The sequence below is a fragment of the Artemia franciscana genome, chromosome 4 (assembly GCF_032884065.1).
Source record: "Artemia franciscana chromosome 4, ASM3288406v1, whole genome shotgun sequence".
Taxonomy (NCBI): Eukaryota; Metazoa; Arthropoda; class Branchiopoda; order Anostraca; family Artemiidae; genus Artemia; species Artemia franciscana.
In genome coordinates this window covers 35,242,537-35,265,578 of record NC_088866.1, presented here as the reverse complement: position 1 = coordinate 35,265,578, position 23,042 = coordinate 35,242,537, and the positions used below count along the sequence as shown (strand labels likewise).

The 23,042-nt window shown below is 35.7% G+C and overlaps 1 protein-coding gene across 1 annotated transcript in view; it reads left to right on the top strand.

The window, feature by feature from the left end:
- LOC136026358 (chromatin assembly factor 1 subunit A-B-like) overlaps positions 1-23,042 on the top strand; it is a 165,480-nt gene that overhangs the window by 111,685 nt on the left and 30,753 nt on the right. The window contains exons 9-10 of the mRNA XM_065702888.1: positions 9,535-9,613; positions 20,870-20,973. Of these exons, the coding sequence (XP_065558960.1) occupies positions 9,535-9,613; positions 20,870-20,973 (183 nt within the window). The remainder of the gene's footprint in view (positions 1-9,534; positions 9,614-20,869; positions 20,974-23,042) is intronic.

The following is a 23,042-nucleotide window of genomic DNA, read 5'->3' as shown; positions in this document are numbered from 1 at the left end:
TTCTTAGAAAATGAAGTTCAAACTTGCATGCCTTTCTCAATAACATATACTATGTGTAAACAACGACCGAATTGCCTAGCTTACAGCCCTTGTCCTCAGGACTGTGGGGAGGTTGACATCCACAAAGACATAATTACTTGATCGTTCAACAAGGCAGAACAAAATAGATCTCATAAAATTTCGATCAGATATGTTTGGGGGAATGATGGGCTTGGGGGAGCGATTCCCCTCCATTCATTTTTGACTCTTAAAAAGGCATTAAAACTTCCGACCTCCGATCAAATGAGCTCCATCCGACCCAAAGCTTATACGACCAACCATTCCATAAAAACCTTATATGCCCTGGGGCTTAACTTACAACCCTTGTCCACGGGCTCTGGGGGATTGTGTCCACCCTAAAAAAAATTGTTATATGATTTTTGGGCTATTGGTAACAAAATGGCTATATCACAACTTCAATTGAATGCGTTTCGGGAAAAGAGGATGTTAGGGGGGGGGGGCTAGTTGCTCTCCATGATGTTTGACCAATTGCGGAGATTAAGACGTTGGGGAGGCTACCCTCCGATTTAACTCATGAAAAGGGCAATAGAACATTTTATTTCCAATAAAATGAGCCCGTTCCAGAGTTTTTACGACCACCCTTTCCATAAAAAGCTTATATGCCCTCGAGACATAATCTACATCCCTTGCACTGAGGGCTCTGGGGGGTTGTCATCCACAAAGACATAATTTACAGACCTTTCAACTACGCTCAACAAAATGGCTATCTCAAAATTTTACTAGTCGTGTTTTGAGAATTGATTGGTGTTGGGGGGAGCTTGTCGCCCTCCAATCACTTTTGACTAATAAAAAGAGCACTAGCCCTTTCATTTTTCAATTGAAAATGCCTTTTTCGAAGTTCATACGACAACAAATGGCCGTATCAAAATTTATATCAGAAGCATTTTGGGAAAATACGAGGTGTGGAGGGATCCACCCTCCGATCACTCTGAATCTTAAAAAGGACACTAGAACTTATGATTACAATCCAATTATCCCCCTCATAAATCTATATGATTACCCTTTCTATATAAGCCTTATATGCCCCCAGGGCATAAATTACAACTCTTGCCCTGGGGACTGTGGGGGGTTTTCATCCTCGTAGACATAATTTCCGGACCTTCCAATTACATTGAATAAAAGCGCTGTCTAAAAATTTTGATTTTTTAGCCCCCTCCAAATTTTGGTTGGATGTGTTTTGGGAAATAGTGGAAGTGGGGGGGGGGGGTAATTGCCCTCCAGTCACTTTCGGCTATTAAAAAGGGCACTACTTCAATTTCCAATCGAATGAGCCCTTTTTGAAGTTTCTACTAAACTTCTTCTATACGAGGTGATCTGGTCTAACAAAAAAGATAATAATAATAAATAAATAATACATTCTGCCCACATCGTTCTTTATTGCGCTGCCTATGTTGCCAACTAATCTTAAGCGTAAGAATTAGCGACAGTACTAAAAGGATTAAAAAATAATAAGGCTCAAGGTGTTCGTACTATGGTAAATGAGTTTCTTAAATATGGTGGCTCTGAGGTTAGAAAGAAGTTGCTGAAGATTATGAATATGATTTTTGATAAAAGGAAGTACCTTGTGATTTTGGAAGAAAAAAAAACTTAACTAAATCACAGTATAAGAAAGGTGATAAGTGTGAGTATGGTAATTATCGAGGCATTAGTCTGGTCTCTGTAGGTAACAAATGACTTTGTAACATGATGCTTTTTAGTCTGAGAGATAGTGTAGACAAAGTTATGAGAGAAGAACAGTGCGGTTTTAGGAAAGGTAGAGGACGTGTTGACCAAATTTTCACTCTTAAATTAATAATTGAGAAGCGCCTGAGTTATCAAAACACCTTTGGTGCTCAGTTTTATAGATTATGAGCAAGCGTTCGATTATGTTGATACAAAAGCTTTTGCTAAGGTCTTATCCTTCCTTGTATGTTATACCAGACAAATACATTAAAGTGATTAGTACTAGTATGAGAATAACACTGCTGCGGTTAAGGTAGGAAATGAGGTTAGCAGCTGGTTTCGTATTAAGTCAGGAGTTAAGTAGAGTAGTTTTCTATCCCCTTTTTATTGATCATTTTGATGGACTTCGTCTTAAGGAGCACAGGAAAGGCAATGGGATACCCCGGAATCAAATGGGGAGGAAAAGATCTCCTTGACTTAGATTATGCTGATGATTTAAGCATCCTAGAAAAAAATATGAACCAAATGAATGAACTTTTAAATGTTTTGCGAGTTTAGGGTGTTATAATAGGTTTGAAAATTAATGTTAAGAATACTAAGTTTTTAAGGCTAGGAATAAGTCAGGATGAAAAGGTAAAGTTGGGTAACGAAAAGATTGATCATGTGCATAGCTTCACTTACCTTTGTACTATTATTAGCAAAGATGGTGGGAGCAGTTAAGATGCTAAAAGTAGAATAGCCAAGGCTCAGGGTGTTTCTTCACCGTTAAAAAAGTTTGGAAAAATAGGAAGATAAGTCTGAAAACCAAGATTAGAATATTGGAAGCAACAGTGATGACAGTGGTCAAATATGGCTCTGAAGCCATAAATCGCCTACGGACTGTTCTGGGGATTCCGTTGACTGACCGTGTTTTCAAACAGTAAGCTGTACGAACAGTGTGGTTCAATTTCGCTTTTTAGGGCTATAATAAGAAAGGTTGAGATGTCTAGGGCATGTTCTACGGTTGAATGATGACAGATTGCCGAAGATTGTCCTTTTAGGCCAAGCGTCTGGGGCTAAACGGAAATTAGGTCATCCGTGGTTGGGGTGGGAGGATGTTATAAAGGAAGATTTAAGAAAATGGGAATTTCCTGGGAGGGTGTAAAGAGGGGGTCTTTAAATAGATTGGGATGGAGGATGAGCATGCGTAGCTGTGTTGGCCTCAGGCGCCTTGGTGCTGCGGTGAGTTGTTAGTAATAGTAGAAGTCATTATAAACTCCTGAGATAATTGATTTTGTAGATAATTTACAAAACGTAATAGTGAGGTGATGAATTCTAAAAGAAGTCATTTTTTCGCGTATTGAGCTATAATGACTTATTGTTAGTATCTAAATGCTCAAAATAAAGATACCAATGCTTGTCAAAAATTTTCCGCTCTAAATTGGCAATGCTGGTTATGATCCTGCTGGGCCAAATTTCACTGTCTATTAAGTTCTCTATTCTAGCCGTCTATTTCTTTATTCTTTATTTGTCTGTCACAATAAACTGAACTGTTTTAATGCTTAGTGTATACCTAGAGGAATCTTTACTCAGCAGTTTACATCTGTTAGGCTTGAATATGTCCCACATTTTCAGCTAATACTTCAAGTAGAGGCATGTTTCGCTTGTCTCTCAAGGGAAGTAATAGGTTTTTTTTACTTTTGTTAAGAGAATCGTGGCTTACGGAGTGTCGTAGTTTCTTCTCGATTTTCCTCGATCCTTTTGAAGTTTTGGAGACAATTGCTCTAGACTAGAATGGTTTTAGGAGAAGTCTTTAGAATACGGATGTCAGAATCAATGTTTTTAAGGGGTATTTTTCTCTTAAAGTTCATCCGTGACTATTGTTAACTAAATACTTATTTGGCATTGACATATTTTAGATTTAAATCAAAGACAACTGCACAGACGTCTCCATTTTAGGACCCCTGTATAAGAAAAAGTGAGTTTCTAGGCCGCTGTCGCCCTAGGGTATTCTACCTACAACGCGGTCTCTTGGGTGCATTCACCCCCTCTTCCTTGGTTTCAGACATTGTATTTAGCACAGATAGAATGTAGATGTCATCAAGCGATAAATGACAGAGAATCGCATAATTTTTGTCATCAACATACCTTCCTTTTCTTTGATATAGCCTTTATCTCTCGATCCTGTTGGTCCGAATTTTTTGTTGTTTGAAAATGTGGATGGCGACCATCAACGGGTTCATATCCAAGAGTTGTTCGTGAAAACGACCAACGATTGAAATTGTTGTTTGAATGTTCTGTTCGTCGATCTTTGGTTTTTAAATCGTAAAATCGTTACACATATGGTTTTAAAGAACCATAGGAGGTTGTATGTATATGGAAATCTTAACATATCAGTTAATTGATTATATATTGATTTCTATATTAGTAAGAGAAAAATTGTGATGAAGATAATGGTTGCGTTTATTAACGTTTTTTTCAATTTGTCTTTGATCAGCCAACTGTTTATAAATATTTTTTTTGTATATAAATAACCCAATTGTTTTAAATATAAATTATATAAAAGCTCTGTCTAGCCTTTCAGTGAAGCATTTCGTTGTAAGTAAGGAGGTCCTCGTGCTGATAGTCCCTGATATATATATATATATATATATATATATATATATATATATATATATATATATATATATATATATATATATATAAAATAAATGGTTGTTTGTGGTGAATCCGTATGTGTAAAATTGTTCAAGTTTAAAGCAGCCCATAAAAACTTATGAGTTGAAGAAAATTTGCCAATTTTCGAAAAAGGGAAAAACACCCCGTAGGAATGGAGAGATCTTGATAAAAGTTGTTTCATCCAGTTCAGCGTTTCAGAGAAACGTACTACAAAGGTACCAAGCCTCTACCAGCAAAAATGGGAAATTTGTGTTGCCAGAGTAAAGAGCCATCTGCCATCCATATATTTTTTTTTCGCCACTACGCATGGGAAAAATAGTCTTAAAACTTGTGAGGGGGCTCTTACGAGCGGAAATTGTAAGTTTTGTTTCTTTTCTGAAAGTCAAAAATGATTAGAGGCCAACTAGCCCGCTCATATGCTCTCTTTTGTTACCCGGCTCCCCGTAACCCCTCAAAATCTCAGATCAAATCTTTAGATAGCCATTTTGTCTAGAACAGTCAAAAGGTCCATAAATATGCCTTGAAGGATGACATAACCCCACAACACCTACAGCAAGAGCCGTGAATTATGGACATTACTAATTGTTTTTAATTTGGTTCATAATGAAAGGGGGGAGGCTGTATGTAGGCTGTATGTAGGGTTGATCCTGGGTGTACAGTGGGTCGAAACTTTCAGGAATAGTTGTATGGGTCAAAATGATCTCACATTTAGCTACTGGAAAGGGTGGAGGTAGGGGGCCAGAAGCTGGGCAAAAAATTTTGTTCTTGATCATTTTGAAACTTACAGCCACAAGTCCTTGTACAGAAACTGTTTTGGGAACCCCCTCCCCTCTAGAAGAAATTGGGCCCAAAGAAGGACCAAAACACATCTTATCCGATTGGTTCGAAACTTGTATCCTTAAATCCTTGGCTAAGTTGACCCTAATGCAGAAGGAAAATATAAGCAAACTATTGATTCCCCACTAAACATGAGATCCACTTCTGATTTGTGTTGCTATTTTATGTACCTGAGAACTTAAAAAAAATGTAAGAATTTTGAAGTAAATTTTTGGGCTGAAGACTTAAAAAAGATAGAAAACGGAGCCCAGTGTCGCATTGAATAGTCATTTTATCAGATTTGGAAGTAAGAGAACTGTTTTGAGTTTTATTTTACTTGCAATTTGATGCATCACCTTAAAATACCTATTAAGGTCTTTTTATGCTACTTTTTAGGCCCAAAAGTACGAGTTATTTATTTTTAAAATTGTAAAAATGTTAAGTTCAGCCCCCATTTAGGAACGCGATTTCGAAAAATCATAGGATATAACGAACTAAGTTTAATTACACAGCCAACAAAGATAAAGTATGACATTAATTCAATATCGTTATGCAGTTGCCTAATTTGTTTTTTTTTTTATTTCTAAAAGGCCATTCAGCACTTTGTTCTTAAGAGAAACCTTGAACTAAGGTGTTTGAATTTGCTCCACCTAAGGAGAGAGAAAGAAAAATAGTAGCATTATGTCAGGGTCACCTATTCAGGAAAGGATTAATGAAGATATCGATTGAGACATTATGGAACTCATTTGTCTACTATAGAGACAAATTACGAGGAAAAGTAAAACATTCTACAGAAGCATTAGATAGGAGATCAACCGACGTGAAAATTTAATTCTGTCTTAGAGCTTTAAAAGGTCTTAGGAGGCGAGGAAAAGGTCAAGACTTTTAAACCTCAAAAAGGACGATTTATTTATTTTTTGTATTCCTCTCCTCGAATATCAATGATTGAAAAGTGGGAATTGTCTGAAGACGTAAACAAATTATCTCTAAGATAAAAACAGTCTTCGATCGTAGGCTTCTGAAAAGATACCTTAAGTGTACCTTACTTGCGTAACTTACCATCGCTTGCCATCTTCTGCCACTCCTTTATAAAATAAGTGGCAAATGTTTGAATAGCTTTTGACAGATGTCGAATGTACCAAAGTTCTATTATATCGGCGTGGGATATATCGTATAATCGAAAAATATCAAGAGTCTATAAGATTTTTATAACGGGTTACAAGTACCAGTTATAACTGGTACTTGCTCTTGGCATGTCCACTGTTTGGATAGTTTTGCGAAAAATATTTGCTCTATAAATGGTTGTTAGCAAGATGGACATTTTCTTACATTATAATTTTCTTGCCTCTGTCTTTTCCTTTTTTTTATCATAGGGTTTCTTTAGCAACTAGTTGTGTGCTGAACGAATATTTTCTCTAATTCTAATTGTCTTGCCTCTGCCTTTTCCTTTTTTATTGTAGGGTTTCTTTAGCAAGTCAAACAAGAAAGTGCTACCTACAAAAAAAACGCTTGGTTTTTCTCGGCAAAATACACATTTTTCAACAATTTTATATTTGCTGATAGGTTCTCTGATGGTATCTGCATTGTAGCAATCAAAAACTAGATGGTGATACTTTTTTGCAGAAAATGTAGATTATAAAAATTCCCGATACGCAAACTTCACAATGATCTATGTTTCTTCAGTTTTATTTGACTGGAAGTCAAACCGTCTTTATTAAAGCCCATAGCCGTGTTTTAGGTCCCGATAGTCATTTGCCTTATTATATCTTCTTTTTTTGGTCTCTCTTAGACATTAGAGAAAAAATTCACCTGGATAGGATCTTGTTTTTTTTTTTTTTTCTTAAAGCAGAGCTTTTATTCCATTCTACAACATGACTTGCCGGGTTTCCTCACCATCTTAAAATATTTTTGACATATCTTTATTATGTAGCAAGAAATTTAATTGAAACAAAATTACACCCCCGATTGGTAAACAAGGTATTTTAATTTCATTTCTATGGAACTGAACGTTTTTAAGGGTAAGTTCAGAGGGTAAAATCGTTCGTCGACCTATGAATGATGAAGTATAAAGGTATACTCTTCACACTGTAATGGTTAAATGTTGAATATCTGAATGTAAAAACGGGATCGAAAAGGATCAAGAAGATTTTATTTTCTTCTAAAAGAAAGGGTCAGTGGTGATTTTTTTCAGGCTAAGAAACTATTTTCTATAGACCTAGAGATGTTTTTTTCATTTACCACAATTAATCTACATAATTGATTTAGTCTATTCAATCTATTAGTCTATTTAGTATTGTTTTCAATAGTTTTTATTTTATTCATATTTTCCTTTCTTCTCCTTTTTGCTCTTCTCTCTGTGAATAAGTGATTATTTTTTTTTTCTTCTCTCAGTAAGTGACTCGTTTATTCTCCCCCTTTTTTACAGGCCAAAGAGCCTTTGGGGGAATAGTAAAATGTAATATTGTATGTGTTTCGTGATGAATAAATCTTATCTTATCTTAAATATACAGTTCAAGAGCTTAGAACTCGTTTAAGGGTGGTATTCAAATTTCCACATTTGTGACCCACTGGGCTTGCATGTCCAAGCAAGTTCGTGATAAGAAATAGTAGATATTGATATATGGAAGCCTGCTTGAGAACGCTGCTGCGTTTTACATTGTTGTGTGCTCATGTTTCCCTACTAAACACATTGTTTAAGCACGAGTTTGTTTAACTCAATCTATTCATATTCGTTACTTTCTTTTTGTTACTCATCTTTCTAGATGTCTAGATTCATTGGGACAAAAAACTAAGCTGTCTTGAATATGCCAATAAGCTTGGTTGGTAGAATGTTATTCTCTTAAGCTGAGGTCCGTGGATTCGAACCCCACTTTATGCTTTCTTTCCAGTCGGTAAAAAAAAAAATGTTAATTAAATTTTTCCTCGATCATCACTAAAGAGTATACCCCACAGGGACTTCCAATTAGCGAGATGGTGGTACTTTCTGTCTCCTTTAGAAGGGAAAATTAATAAAACGTATTCTCTCTCAGGAGATGACAATGCGCAAAAAAATAGATTGGAAGAAATGGGTTAAAACTGCGGCATAATTTGTCCTCTGTGTATGTTCCTTGCGTTTCCATTAGCATTTTGAGGAATTTCACTTATCTTTGGCAACTATTCTGTTTTAGTCCATCAATCATCTACCATACGAGATGAGATTGTGACATGTTTTTTGTTTAAATCGATTTATTGTAGTTATAATAACAGCGATTAAGGAATGTCTTTGTTCAGGATTTTCAATAGTTATTATAACTTAAGAAACGAATTCTTTGTTCCTAAGGGAGACGTTATGCCATAGCCTAAGTTGTACTTTCGAAGGCAAATTGCACCAAAAGACTGAACGCACCAGCGAAGGAAAGGAGGTGACAAAGGCCGGTGAAACCGTGTTTTTTTTTGCAAATCGAAAGGCCGGAAGATAAAATACCTTTAGTCAGATTGGGACTTAGATTAACCTTTTTTATCCGTTGATAAGTGGATTTTTTAATCTGTACTGTTTTGTAAATCCAGTGCACTTTTTACTATTTTTCTGTTAATGAATTTGAAAGATTCATTAACCTTTCTTTTGTATGTGCTCTAGCATAGGTGTTTCAGAGGAGAACAACTAGGATTAAGGCAAAAAAATTTCGTAACCCTAGGTAGGAAATTGGTTAACTCGTATGCATTTTATACCGAAATGTCATTTAACTGCACGATTATGTCTGTATTGTCATCTTTTATATTTATTTAGTTCCTTGACAAACATTGGTCCTGTGATATGATTTTAAATTATGCCTATACTCTCCTTAAAAAAAAGACTCATACGTTTCTGTATTTTAAAAAATGAGCTTTATTTTGCACTCTTTGAGTTACAAGACATAAAATAAGTCGTTTTTTTTTTTGCCATGTCTTAAGCCAAAACATTGAATCCGCAATATATTTGTTTCTTTAATCACTTATATTTATTGAACTGAACTGAACTGAACTGTACTGTACTGTATTTGTACTTTATGTATTTTCTTTTGATAGCTATTGAGCTACCAGTTTTAAGTACTTCAAGCTTGGCTTTAATATCGAACTTATTTCATTTAAAACATATTTCGTTTGAGATTTTTGTATATAAACGGGATGGGTGGGGGGGGGAGGTATATCTTTTAGTCATAAATTGGCATTTGACCCGAATATCAGCTTCTATGTATTTTGATTTGTTCGTTCTTTTTTCAAAATTTTACCCAGGCATAAGATAAAGGTGCTCATCGGCATATATTCTTTTGATGTATACATTTGGTGTAAACTGAATTTTTTGATTTTTTCTAATTCTAGCATTATTTCGATTACGAAGTCGACAGTGACGACGAGTGGGAAGAAGAAGAACCAGGAGAATCTATATCCGATTCTGAAGGTAAACGTTTTTCCTCTTTTTGTTCCTGAATTAATTGTCGTTCCATTTAGAAATCTCCTCTCTTAAACTCAGATTACAGACTATTTTTTATTGCATTCTGAAATTGTCATAGACGGCAATTTAAAAATATTACTGACGAATTTCCTAACTGGACATAGTTTTTCAAAAAGCGTGTACCCTTTGCGAACCCTGAACTATAATAATTGGATGATGAAACCAATATCTGTCATCGCAGACGTTTTGTGCCAGATACGTATATATATATATATATATATATATATATATATATATATATATATATATATATATATATACTATAGCTTATGTCCTCCAAAAATCTGCTATAGCTTAACACAGCAACAGGAGAACGAGCTATTGCAATGAATTGTGAGAAATGTGGACCGTTGTCAATAAACTACTATAATCTGCTTTACAGGTTAAATACCAAGGTGCTTTAAGCAAACATTCATAACAGGCATACTTAAAATAAGCAAAAATCATAGCAAACAAAAGCTGGACTTTCGCTCCCCCTCCTTCTTCCCTGAATCATGATTGTCAATTTCACTCTGCTGTAGACTCAGAACTTTGCTTCAATAATCTACCGTTTGAAGTTTTAAATCTTATTTAGCTTTCAATGATCTAATCTTTAAAGTACAAGTTAAAATGATGAAAATAGTGATAAAAATCCTTTTAAAATTGCAAAACTAATCAGTGGTATGATTCTATTTTTCCAAAACAGACTCCCAAGATAGACACTTAGGGTCGCATGGAGTTGGTTGCCCAACTCTTTAAGTTTGACTTTGTTGTCAATTTCAATATCTGTTGTATTTAAGTATAATTTGTTCGTTCAATATAAATTCAGCTCGCTTTTAAATTAGGCATATTATGTAACTATGTCTGCTAGTTTTAGTTTTTAATATTGTTACATTAAAAAAAATTTATTTGAAAAGTTCCCTTTTCTACTTAATTCATGAAAGGTCCAACAAAATACAATTTCATCTGTGCATAATTTTTCAATGTAAAAACGCCAAGGGGAAAAGTAATTGCCTAAAAAAGTGATACGCTATTAGACAACTTTGGAAAGTCAATCAAGCATCAGTTTATTTTTGAATGTAATATCTATGTGGGTAGGACCAGGCGAGTATTTTTTTTTCTTTTCTTTTTGCGGAGGGTGTAATCCTGGGTTGAACCTATATCATTTCTATAATAGACCCTTTTCATTCATAAAAGAAAAATATATGTGCCAAAAGTACTTCTTTATATACAATTCCTATTGAATGTCGTTTTTATTTTAGCTTTGTTACCCCAACTCTATATCTTTAACAACATTTAAGATTATGTAATGAAGCTTGTTCACGTATTTGCCTGAGAGAACTTCTCATATTTGTGACCGTGACTAATTTTATTTGCATCGCATAAAGTATGCTTTGTTTTACTAGCAATAATGTCTCTGAGAAAGGAAAAGGGAGTGTTTTTCCTTTTGTATATTGCTTGGTCATGCATCCACAATTCGTCTTGCAAGGACTTAGTTTCAATGAGCATAATTTGGGGCTAAATTAGCTGGCCCAACTGTGAAAATATTTGTTTTTACTCATTGTGCCATAAAAAGTCAAATGTTAAAATCATTCTCACATATTGAAGGAGTAGTCAGAAATCTCTAGGTTACTCAAACCATAATGTGACTACCCATTGGCACTTTTCTTACAGACATTTAGTTCACTTGAAAATAGTTTGTGGAATTCCAATTGTTTTCATTGATTCATACTCGGATGATCTGATTTACTTCTGGATTTGCGTAAGTTATTGGAGAAAGCTTACTAAAGCGTTTCCAAAACAGTTTTGAAGAATCCAGTTGAGTTTTAGATATTTTTATAGTCAGAAATATGCTTATATGATCTCAATTATAAACTTTTATTCATAATATCATTCAAGAGTCAAGCGTTAAAGAATCTAACCCAGAAACGGATGGAAGTACGTGTATTATCCTTCTTAGGTAGATTCCTCTTTTTTACTTTTTTGTATACCTGTTGATATCCTAAACAATTTAAAAAATAAAGGTTTTACTATCAAGAAGATGTATGTTACAATAGTAAATTTGATCTAGATAGTTGATCTACCTTAATTGGTGGGTCACTTTCTTCGTGCAGCTATGACCAAAAAGTGTCAAGTTATATAAGGATGATTGTTTGTTTTGAAACTGCAGTGTTTTGAAACCTTCCCTTAATGTTCGGTTTTTACTTTAAGCTGCTAATTTCAAGTATTTTTTTTTTCTTACTTGTACTGTTGCTTTGCATTGGAATCAAGATAAAAAAAAAAAAACATGTGTGCCAAAAGAACACGATTGGTATGTTTATATAAGTCATTATTCAACTAGCCAGTGTTCTGCATACTATCCTAGCTCTGTTTAATTTAAAATCATTTCAAAATTAAAAAAACATATGCCTTCTTTCAGTATATGTCATGTCAGATCCCAATAAACTTTGATCTTTAATAGAATTAATTAAAAATCAAACTTTGCTAAGGAAGTTTTTCAAAGAAAAGTGAAGAGCCGTATTAAACTTAACACCAGCAGATATAAATTCCTATAATAATTCAACTCCAAACGACCGGAAATTACTTTTGAAGAATAAATTAAATCCGAAATGAACAGAAATTAAAGTAAAAGATCATAGAAAACATAGAGATTATAGGTACTAAAATAGACAATTAAATAAATCTTAAAACGAGTAAAAACTATATTTAATGTTCAAAACACTGACTTTTAATGTTTAAAATATCAGTAAATCAGTATAATAATGAAGACGACTGGAAAGAACTAATGAAAATAAACTGTATAGTGTATGTATAATTCTAATTAATTCTTGGAAACTCAGCAGTTCAAAACCAGTTCACTGCAATTTCTAGTTTTATTCTTTAAGGTTGTATAAAATATTTGTAATGAATTTCGTTTTCATTTTCGCCTTAATACATATAACCTCTTGAAAACGATCAGAACCAAACATTCCCATTTTTCTAACGACAAGTTCTGCAATTAACAGGGGTAAATTGTATAATTTACTATCCTTGCCACGAGGGCTTACGGAGTGGGGAAGGTTGGCATTGCATCCCTAAGGCATAATTACAAGACATATGCCTATTTTGAACAGAATCAATTTAAAAATTTTGGTCAGTGTTGAGGGGAGGGACATCTAAAAAGTGTTAGGGGGAAGCTTGTAGTCCTTGAATCACTTTTCGACATCCCCCTCAAAATACCCCGTAACTTTGAACCTACTACTCTTAGCCATTCCTTAGATATTGCTGATACACTCTTTTGACAATCCGCATAAACATAGATGTTTTGATTGTGTTCAGCCTTTCTCTTCAAAGTTTTGGAGGGTAGTGCCATTCCCATAGGCATAATCATTTTACCTTCGGACTATTTTGAACAAGATGTATATATTAAATTTTGATCGATTTTTTTCGATCAAGAGAGAGAGAGCAGCTAAAGGGGGCATGAGAGGGGACCTGGGAGTTCTCCAACCATTTTTTAACATCCACTCAACGTTTCATGAAATCAAATTAATACCCTAAGTCGTTCTTAAGATGTTGCAGATCCGGTGTTTGATAAGCTGGATGTATGCATTCCTTTTGATTACAGACCTTGCTCCAGAAGCTGGGGGGTGTCAACCCCGGAGGCATAGTTATTAGACCTTCAAACTAATTTGAACAAAATGGCTATTCCAAAATTTTAATTGGATGTATTTGGGGAAAAGGGCGTGGGGGGTAATTTACCCTCCGATCACTTTCGACTCTTAGAAAGAGCGCTGCAACTTTCGATTTCCAATCGAATGAGCTCCCTCCTACGTTTATACTACTACCCCTTCTACAAAAACACTTTATGTTAACAATGGACAACTAGGATAACTACCCCCCTCCCAACGGGGCTGGGGGGGGGGGGTGTTAATCCTTGGAGCATAGTTATATTGCCTATGGACTATTTTGAACAAAATGCTTACTTCAAAATTTTGATCGTGTCCATTTGGAAGGAAATGCTGGGGGGCTGGTTATTTTGCAATTCCTTTGGACTCTGAAAAACGGAACTAAAATGTTCGATTTTCAATCAGATTGTGCCTCCACCGAAGTTTATACGACCACCCCTTCCATAAAAACCTTATGTGTTAACAATAAGCAACTTGCATAACTTACAACTCTTGTCCCCAAGCTATTGGGGATTTGTCAACCTTGAAGGTATAGTTATTTGGCCTTTGGACTATGCAAAATGCTATCTCAAAATTTTTGATCGGATCCATTTGCGGAAAAGAGGGCGTGTAGTTGCCCTCCGACCACTTTTGTTTGTTAAAAGGGGCACTAGAATCGAGCCCATGTTAAAGCACCAATGTTTCCTCTCTTATGAGTATCCCATGCTCTTTGAAGTAAATAGTCTTATATCTTCTTTGGTACTTTTCTCAGTAGCTCGTTTGTCGAATCAATTGATTGTGCATCTGCAACTGACAATTCCAATTGGATTTTCAATTTTTTTATTTCCAAACAAAAACATAACGACTAAATTACTAATAACCACTCCAAAAAAGATACATTAAAGCACTTGTGACGGAGCGGCTACTCGCATTAAAAAAACTAATTAAATAAGAACAAATTCAATTAAATTAAAATAATTAAACTACATTACCAAAATAAAAACTATAACCAATCTCTCATCAGCCATTCTATCATGATAATAATAAAAACTATAGTAATAACAATAAATAAATAAAACTACGAACCTTTTCCTAATAAATGTTTTTTCAAATTACTTTTAAATAATCCGAGGTGTTCAGCCACCCGAATGCTCTCTGGAATAGAGTTCCATACATGGGGTCCTGAAAATCTAGTAGGGAAAACAGCCCTGGTTCCACCTTTATATGTTACAATAAAATCATCAGTATGACGGGTCTCATAACTGTGTAGTGATCTAGTGTCACTAAAATAGACACGAAAAACCTCAGGACTTGCAGGGTTCCAACATTGATACGCAAAAATTCCTAACTGGTAGTCACGCAACTATCCTTTATTAAGTACTTATAATTTGTTGAAGCAAGTTGAAGTGTTGGTGACACCTTCTTCTTAGCCTCCAATAATACGTTTCGCTTTATTCTGAAGGATCTGAACCCGTTTGAAATGTATATTAAAATTGCCTGATCATAACAAGGGTCCATATGAAACATAGGGGTGATCGAAGTGTGGTATAATAACAATAATACCATTGGAGGTAAAAGAAAGTTCTTAAAGTGTTGAATTTCACCAAGACCACGGGCAACCTTTGTTGCAACAACATCACAATGATGTTTCCATGATAGATTGCAATCAATATAAAAACCCAAATAATGGATTTCCTGAACTTACACAACAAACTTGTTTTCGAACATATTTCTACCATCAATATCATGAAGCTTGTCATGCCCTAGAATCCAATATAAAATTAGTCTCGGCAACATTTACTGATAATAAACTCAAACTAGTAAAAACATAGAAACTTCTCAACACACTATTAACTATCAACACAAGACTATCCAAACAACGACTTGAAAGCGCAACCGCAGTATCATCAGTGAATGACGTTAGGCAATAATCTGGAAGGTAAAACCTCATGCTATCTACATAAACCAGGTAAAGAAGTGGACCAAGGACTAACCCGTATGGCATACCACAAAACACCTGATACAGCGAAGAAGAAACATCATCAACCATTGCTTTAATAGACCGTCCATATAAATAGCTTTCAAATTACTTTAAACTCACTCCCTTAATGCATAAACATTCTAATTTTTGCAGCAAAACTCTAAAATGAACCGTATCAAATGCTTTCTTAAAATAAAATAAAATGTTTGGGGATCTCACCTTTTTCAAAACAATTATTTACAAAATCAACAAGATGAATGGCAGCATGACTAGTTGAATGACCTTTCCGAAATTCGGATTGAGTCTCACTTAGTAGACAATATTTCCTGAGATGATCATATAAGCATCGGTGAATTACTTTCTCCAATATTTTTTAGAGTAACGGTAGAATCGAAACTGGTCTCCAGTTTCCGGAATCTGACCTGACACCCCCTTTATAAACGGGAATAACTTTAGCTTGCTTCAAGGCTTCTGGAAAGGTCCCTGTCTCCAGTAACAAGTTGATGATATAGAGTATACATACATCATTACAGCCTTAAAAGTTCTCACATCCACGCTATCAATCCAAGCCAAATTCGATTTTATGCTTTTCACTTTTTTCATCACTTAGTTGGTTGTGTATTTCTCAAACTGGAACTCCAGATTGTCACCACAAGAGTCAACAAATTCTTCACTAAAGAAAATTTGTCATGCTTTGTACTTTCCTGAACTTGCTAGCCAATCTATCTATATATATAAAAATAAGTTGTCTGTCTGTGTGTCTGTCTGTCAGGTGACGTCATGTTTCTGTGTCGACTGACGTCATGAAGTTAGTTGTCGTCATTTTTGCTATGACGGTGACGTCATTAAAGATATTTAAGACATATATGTTCACGTAGAAATCTATTAATGTTTAAGTTTAAAATGACTGATGAACTTACAATGGCAAAAGCCGATGAAGATGCTCAAAGAGTCTATGCCAAAAAACTTGCTGCTGATAGAGAAAGTCAGAAAAGAAAGCGTGCCGAGGAATCAAAAGAACAGTAAGGAAACAGGCTTGAGGCTAAAGAACGCAAAACCGCGCAGTTAGATGAAGATCCACCTGGACAGCGAGAATCAAAACATATCAAAACTGAAAATGATAGCGATGATGATTGGGTTTGGGATTTTGACTTGGATAAGGTCATCAATGCCTACCAGATTTTAGTTAAAAAAAACAAAGGTTCGGCGATATGTATTTCATAGTGAAGCCAGTCAGTCGACGGCCAACCTACCATCTTCAAAGATACCACGATAGGAAGACTCTACACCGTTCACCCCAATCAACATGAATGCTTCTTCTCTACACCGTTCACCCCAATCAACATGAATGCTTCTTTCTACGCCTGCTTTTGGTGAATGTACCCGGTCCGACATCCTTTGAGTATTTGAGAACTGTAAACGGTACTATACATGACACTTACCGTAGTGCATGCCAAGCTCTGAATTTATTGGAGAATGACCAACACTGGGATAACTGCATCAATGAAGCGTGCGAAACGTCAACCCCAAGTCAAATTCGTGCATTGTTTGGCATCATTTTATTGTCGTCATTTTTGCTATGACGGTGACGTCATTAAAGATATTTAAGACATATATGTTCACGTAGAAATCTATTAATGTTTAAGTTTAAAATGACTGATGAACTTACAATGTCAAAAGCTGATGAAGATGCTCAAAGAGTCTATGCCAAAAAACTTGCTGCTGATAGAGAAAGTCAGAAAAGAAAGCGTGCCGAAGAATCAAAAGAACAGCAAGGAAACAGGCTTGAGGCTAAAGAACGCAAAACCGCGCAGTTAGATGAAGATCCACCTGGACAGCGAGAGTCAAAACATATCAAAACTGAAAATGATAGCGATGATGATTGGGTTTGGGATTTTGACTTGGATAAGGTCATCAATGCCCACCTGATTTTAGTTAAAAAAAACAAAGGTTCGGCGATATGTATCTCATAGTGAAGCCAGTCAGTCGACGGCCAACCTACCATCTTCAAAGATACCACGATAGGAAGACTCTACACCGTTCACCCCAATCAACATGAATGCTTCTTTCTACGCCTGCTTTTGGTGAATGTACCCGGTCCGACATCCTTTGAGTATTTGAGAACTGTAAACGGTACTATACATGACACTTACCGTAGTGCATGCCAAGCTCTGAATTTATTGGAGAATGACCAACACTGGGATAACTGCATCAATGACGCGTGCGAAACGTCAACCCCAAGTCAAATTCGTGCATTGTTTGGCATCATTTTAACAACTTGCTCTCCATCAGCTCCTACAGAGTTATGGGAAAAATATAAGTCAAAAATGTCCGAAGATATACTCCATCGAAAACAGTTAGAGACGTCAGATATGACTTTTGATTTTACATCAGAAATTTATAACTACACTTTAGTTATTATAGAAGATTTGTGCGTACGTATGGCAAACAAACCTCTTCAGGATTTGGGAATGCCTTCACCTAACCGTATCGCTGCTGTTTCGACATGTGTAGAATTGGATCGTGAACAAAGTTACAGTACGAGTGATCTATTGTCGTATGTACAAAATAACATTTCCAAGTTAACGTCGGAACAAAAAGACATTTATGATACGATAATGCATTGTGTCGATAACAACGTTGGAGAAATTTTCTTTTTGGATGCGCCAGGAGGTACTGGTAAAACGTTTGTGATAAAACTGATTCTGGCATCAATTCGATCAAAAAATGATATAGCGTTGGCAATTGCGTCGTCCGGAATAGCCGCAACATTGCTGCCTGGTGGAAGAACTGCTCATTCCGCTTTGAAATTGCCTCTGAATTTGCATTCTACAGAAACTCCCACGTGCAATATTTCCAAATCATCTGGGATGGGTAAAGTATTGCAGCAATGCAAACTTATTATTTGGGATGAGTGCACAATGGTACACAAAAAATCGCTCGAGGCTCTGGATCAATGCTTGAAAGATTTGAGAGGGAAGTCGAAACCCTTTGGCAGCACATTAATATTGCTTGCGGGAGATTTCAGGCAAACATTACCTATAATACCTAGATCAACTCCTGCAGACGAAATGAATGCTTGCCTGAAAAATTCTAATTTATGGGCACACGTAAAAATATTAAAATTAACTACAAATATGCGTGTCCGATTGCAAAACGATGACTCTGGTCAAACATTTTCAGATCAATTGCTGGCAATTGGAAACGGAAAGCTCCCAGTAGACTCAATTTCAGGACGTATACAACTACCTGCTGATTTCTGTAATTTAGTGACGTCCAAAAATGAATTGATTGAAAAAGTATTTCCGAATATTCTAAAAAATTATAAAAATAATAAATGGCTAAGTGAAAGAATATGGAAGTTTAAATTCCATAGATCTTTCAGGGTTTCCACCACACGTGCTACAACTAAAAATAGGCGTACCAATAATACTTTTAAGAAACATCAGCCCACCAAAGCTTTGCAATGGCACGCGACTTGCCGTAAAAAAAACAATGGAAAACCTAATAGAGGCCACAATCCTGACAGGGCCTTTTGAGGGTGAGGCTGTTCTTATTCCTCGCATTCCCATGATTCCAACGGATCTGCCTTTTCAATTTAAAAGATTGCAATTCCCAATTCGATTAGCATTTGCAATCACCATTAACAAAGCTCAAGGTCAATCATTAGAAAAATGTGGTATAGATCTTAATACTGATTGTTTTTCCCATGGACAATTGTACGTTGCATGTTCGAGGGTCGGTAAACCTGACAATCTATTTATATGCAGCGACAATTGGACAGCGAAGAATCTATCTATATAAAAACGAGTTGTGTGTATGCATGTTTGTTTGTTTGTAAAAAGAGCGTTTGCATATGACGTCATTATTAGTACATACGGCTTTGTATATGCACAGACAATGGGAAAGTCAAGAATGTTGTATATTCGCAATTTTTACGTAGTTTAACTCCTGCAGACAAAATGAATGCTTGCCTGAAAAATTCTAATTTATGGGCACACGTAAAAATATTAAAATTAACTACAAATATGCGTGTCCGATTGCAAAACGATGACTCTGGTCAAACATTTTCAGATCAATTGCTGGCAATTGGAAACGGAAAGCTCCCAGTAGTGGGAAAGCCAAGAATGTTGTATATTCGCAATTTTTACGTAGTTTGAAACACATATATAAATCTATCTATATTCACAGGTGGGACACAGGGACACAACTACAATGGCGCGTAACGACTTACGCGCGCGGGGGGGCTTGGGGGGGCGCGAAGCGCCCCACCAACTAGGTGTTGGGGTGGCGCGAAGCGCCACCCCAACAGCTAGTATGAGAATAAAACTGGCCAAAATGATTCGCTACAACATTTCGATCACTCACAGAATTTCCATTAATATCAATGCAAGGCGACTGGCTACTTTTCTGAATTTCAATAAACTCATGAATGACTTGCCATGTTGCTTTAGTATCTCCCTTATGATCTGAAAACTTGTATTCATAATATTTCTTTTTTGTCTGTCTTCTCATGCTATTCATATTATTTCTAACTCTCTTAAACTTCGTAAAATCTGCATCACCCTGAATATCTAGGGATTGCTCATATAGCAGATTCCTTTTGTTTATCATGTCTATTATTTCTTTCGTAATCCACGGAATCCGAGGGTCATCCTTCTTTTTTTTACCAGTTTGAAAAGACACGTTTTATTATAAATCGGTTTAAAGGTAGACATAAATTGATCATAGGCTAGTGAAGAATATCTGGGGATATCCAGAGCCGAGTCCCACTCGATTCAACTCAATTCCTTGTAGTTCTGCTTTTTCAGCTCATGCGTCAGTATTTTCTTTGCTGGGATGCGTCCTTTTTTCAGACAAGTTACGTGAGCAATCCTTGAGAGATGATCACAGCCTGGATGGATTATCATGTCAGAATAGCTTTGGCTCAAATAACTACGTCCCATAAAAACATTAACAATTAGCGTCGCAGATTGACTAGAATTTCGAGTAGGCGCACAGTTTAAAGAGTATAGGCCATTCGAAACCATATAATTAAAGAAATCCAAATTATCACCTGAAAGATCTAAAAGATTAAAGTTAAATCCCCCATACAAAAAAAAAATCCACGTGCAGAAATAAACCTCAACAATCATCAAAACCTGCAATAAACTCCTCCAAGTGAGCACAATATATATGATAGTACCCGATAGTATGGAACTCAGAGTGAATGGAAAGCCTTAATTACATGTTTCAGGCTCAGAGTCACAGCATTCATTAATAAAATGATGGAATATTCTGTCTCCAAGAGAAATATTCACTTTCATTCAAATTATGAGTGGCCATGTTTAAAATTTGGCTTATGGTCGACTAGTTTGCTTTGCTCGTTTGATGTTCTGTTTGCGCACAAGTTCATTCCCACTAACTCAAGTGAATACTTTGAAAAATTCGAAAGCTGTATTGGGAAAGGTAATTCTGTTGAATTTGGTTTCCGCAATTATTTATGGAAACCATCGTTATATCCAGCCTAAGTTAATTTTCCGGCAAGTGATTAAATTCCCTACTACATTCGCTAGAGAAAATTATTTTCTATGAGGTGAAACAAGGTTCTCTTTTCAGGCGAGGAACAAGAGCCAGCTGACGACTACGAAGTCGATAATGAGTTCTTCGTTCCGCATGGTTATCTGAGTGATGAAGAGGCTGAAGATGAGATGGAGGATCTGGTAGGTTCCTTTTGTTTTAGAAAGAAAAGCGTGTTGGAAAGGAAGTGAGACGGAGAAAGCAACTTTGGTCACGCGCCATTGAGTCTACGATAATTTTATTTTAATGTTGATGTGAGGGTCATGGTAGAGTTGTGAATTCAATTCTAGAATTGTTTTATTTTCGCAGTGATCTTGTCGTCGTGATGGTCCCTTGTTTAAGATATTGCAACTTCTCAGATTATTAGATGTGGAACCAAAGCCGTATTCAGAATTTTTCGGGGGGGGGGGCAAAAAAAGTTCAAAAACAGATCAAAGGTTTGTTTATATGCACTTTTCTTACGTTTTTGTGAGTTGGACAAAAATTACGGGAGTGGTTCAAACCCTGAACCTGCCTGCTTAGAATTTTAATTTAATGATAATATAAAAGAATGTTAAGTTGAAGAAATAATTCCATTTTTTAGTGTCATGGCATGTGGTTTTAAAAGAGAAAAATAATACTAAGAAAAAATCCTGCTCACGTACCTGAACATAGGTATGGAAATTGTTGCTAGTATCCAAACGATTTCAAAGCGTGATCAAGAAACATTAGAAAAAAATCAATTCTCACAAAAAACTATTACCCTAATGTCACTGATGGATTGAAGAAAGGGAGTTTTGTTAACTAAGTAAAGAAAAAACCCTACCTTACAAAATGTCCAGTCCGGATTAACAATATGATGAACACTTAATGTCAAAGTTGCTAAAGGACTTTCTTAATTGATATTAATAATAATAAAAAAAATGAATAAAAAACGAGGAAGCAGATGTTGTCAGGAAATAGCGATCATTCTCTTATATTTTATTTACGCATTTCGTAATGAGACGGCTGATTCAGCAGTGCTGTTGTATGCAAAACATCTATGAGTTAACCTAACCATGAACTTTTTCCCAACAAGAGAAACTGTCGCGCTACATAAATGAAACTATTACAGAGGGGTCTAATGCATGAATTAGTGGCAAGGAAAGTGTTTTCAAATTTTCACACCCTCCCCTCCCCCTTCATAAATCTCAGTAGTGGTTTATAAGTTAGCCAAAAAATTGTTTCCGTGCTGCAGAAATATTTTTCGTTCAGGGAAGAATCTACAGCACAGTTTAGAGCAATAGAAGTTATTTCTAAGTTTTTCCCTCCAAAACGGTGATTCCTCATAGACTTGGAATTCTTTTATTTTATATGTGACACACATATGTGCACTGAAAAAGGCGGAAAAACAAATTCGAAAATGCCTTCTCTTGCTCTCTTTTGGACCATACACCCATTCCTGGGGTTATTTGTAGCTTAAGGCATATTTGAAAATCCATGTCAAGTTGCTGTAATGCGTTTTATGCTCTTGTGTTATATGCTTTACACATGCGTTTGCTGTTACCGCTACAAGTAGGAAAGAAGCGGGAAGACAAATTTTAAAATACCTTCTCATACTCTTACTTGGACCATGTACCCATTCCTGGGGGCTAGTTGTGGGTTAAGGAATGGTTCAAAATTCGTGTCAACTTGCTGTTATGTATTTATTCCATTTTTTAAACGTTTTGCCCCTCCTCTGGTGAAAATTTCTGAGTTCTGCTCAAGTTCTTATAAAATTTGACGAAAATCTCTGAAGGAATGTTGAAGTAAAATTTTTTTGGCTACTTACTAGTAACATCTTTTTGATTCCCGTCAGCGTAAAGTTACTGAAAGTTCTTTCAGGAGCAAGTTTCCATGGGAGTATTTTAGTAGAAATGCTGTCTTTGGGGGGAAGGGGGTTTTCAGTCTTCCTTAACTACGAGAAGGTAGGGAGAAATTTCTTGGAAGTTAAATAATTTTGAAGCTATATGCTATTCCTTTGTCTTATAAATACCTTCAATACCTGTACAGTAGTAGGCATAGAGAAAAAAAAGGCCGAAGAGGTCTTGATGGGTTGAAAAATTAGTCAAGAAATGTATTTTGAAAAGCTACATTTACCTTATAAATGAGTCGTTGATATATTTAGTTTTCTATCTTTTCAGGCCATATATGGTAATGAATAACTTTAATCTCTCATCTTCCTTAAAGTTTCCAATGAATTGGTGAAATTATT